This window comes from Grammomys surdaster, unplaced genomic scaffold, assembly GCF_004785775.1.
Source record: "Grammomys surdaster isolate TR1022 unplaced genomic scaffold, NIH_TR_1.0 993, whole genome shotgun sequence".
NCBI lineage: Eukaryota > Metazoa > Chordata > Mammalia > Rodentia > Muridae > Grammomys > Grammomys surdaster.
Window position 1 is genome coordinate 1,641 of NW_021605412.1, and position 1,492 is coordinate 3,132.

Genomic DNA, 1,492 nt, shown 5'->3' on the forward strand with positions numbered 1-1,492 from the left:
CAGTTCTCCAACAGGGTTAGTAAATACTCTAGTCGTCAGCATGGAAGCCACCTAAATGAGATCCGTCATCAGATGATTACATGTACATATCGATTAAGGAAAAGCAAAATTGAGAATTCCCCTAATTCTTAATATTTTTCAGAAATGACAGCTGTATTAAAATAATCCCATGTACTTATATATAATATAACTCATGGGTAATTAAAAATTTATATACTTCATTTTAATGTTCCAAGACATAAAGTGTTAAAATAAATGCTATCCAAATAACAAGTAACATGATGTGAGTGTCTGTATATGTATGTGTACAGTGATATTGAATGTGTGTGTGTGTGTGTGTATGTGTGTGTGTGTATGTGTGTGCACATGTTTTTCAAAAATAATTTATAAAATTGAAGCCATGTATGTGAGAATGAGTGGGAAGTCTGAATATCTGGAAGTTGTGGAAACAAAGGATGGTAGTGCGTAATTCATGTACATACAGTTTTCATATATGAAATAAACAAACTTATTAAAATACACAGTCTTCCTCATTTAGGTTTTTATAAATAATTATTACTTTTAATGAATAACTATTAATCACAGCAAATGTACCAATTATTGAGAAAATTGTTTTTGAGAAAATTATTCTGGACTAGTTATCACTTAATGCTTTTATGATACAACTCTTGACTCCTATTTTAAATATTGAACTCATTTGATAAAATGTTGAGACACATTTTCACAAATTCTCTGACATTCATACAAAAATATTATCTCCTATTATATGTTATCCTTGTACATGTTACATATCCATGTAAAACACTCATTAGGTAGTTTTAAAGGATAGAAATAGTTTTATTGCAAGAATAATCTCTAACAAATTTATGTGAGTTTCTCAGGAGCCATTTAAAAGATCACATTGATATATATATACTGAAATGTAAGAGACCTTACCTGTTGACAGTTAGGGAACATTCCCTTGGATTCTATCATTTTCTGAGACTCTACTTGTTGAAGAATGAGTTCATGGTAGGTGTGGGCTGCAGCATACATAGCATTATACAAATTGTAACCTTCTTCACTCAGGGACATGTCAAATTTGTGCAGTGCTAACCATTCCACTGTATTGTTGGATGTAAAATGATCCATTTTGCTATTGCTGTTCTTAGATATTGAACAATTAAAATAATTCCACCATAGCATACACTTACAAATGTCTACTGGGTACTTGGAAGTGTTCATTGTTTGCATAAAATCCCTTAATTTAGCAATCTCACTGTGGTGGTGTTCAAAAGTGACAGTCCCATGAAAGAAATCAAGGCTGAAATCTCTTTTATTTATGATGACATCCCATTGTGAGGTTGTGATCCAGATTCTCTTTGTACCTAAATATCTCCATTTTCTAAAGCTGACTTCTAGGGTAGAGTTCATTTCACCATAAATGATAACAACCCTTGCAGTTGATGTCATAATTTGTTTATCATATATCTTAGCCCTTGTCATGTATATC

At 31.6% G+C, this 1,492-nt stretch overlaps 1 protein-coding gene across 1 annotated transcript in view; it reads right to left on the bottom strand.

Annotated features, from left to right (window-relative positions):
• Positions 1–936: 936 nt before the first annotated feature.
• LOC114634574 (vomeronasal type-2 receptor 116-like) overlaps positions 937–1,492 on the bottom strand; it is a gene marked incomplete at its 3' end in the record, with an annotated part of 7,848 nt that continues 7,292 nt past the window's right edge. The window contains exon 3 of the mRNA XM_028783153.1: positions 937–1,488. Within this exon, the coding sequence (XP_028638986.1) occupies positions 937–1,488 (552 nt within the window). The remainder of the gene's footprint in view (positions 1,489–1,492) is intronic.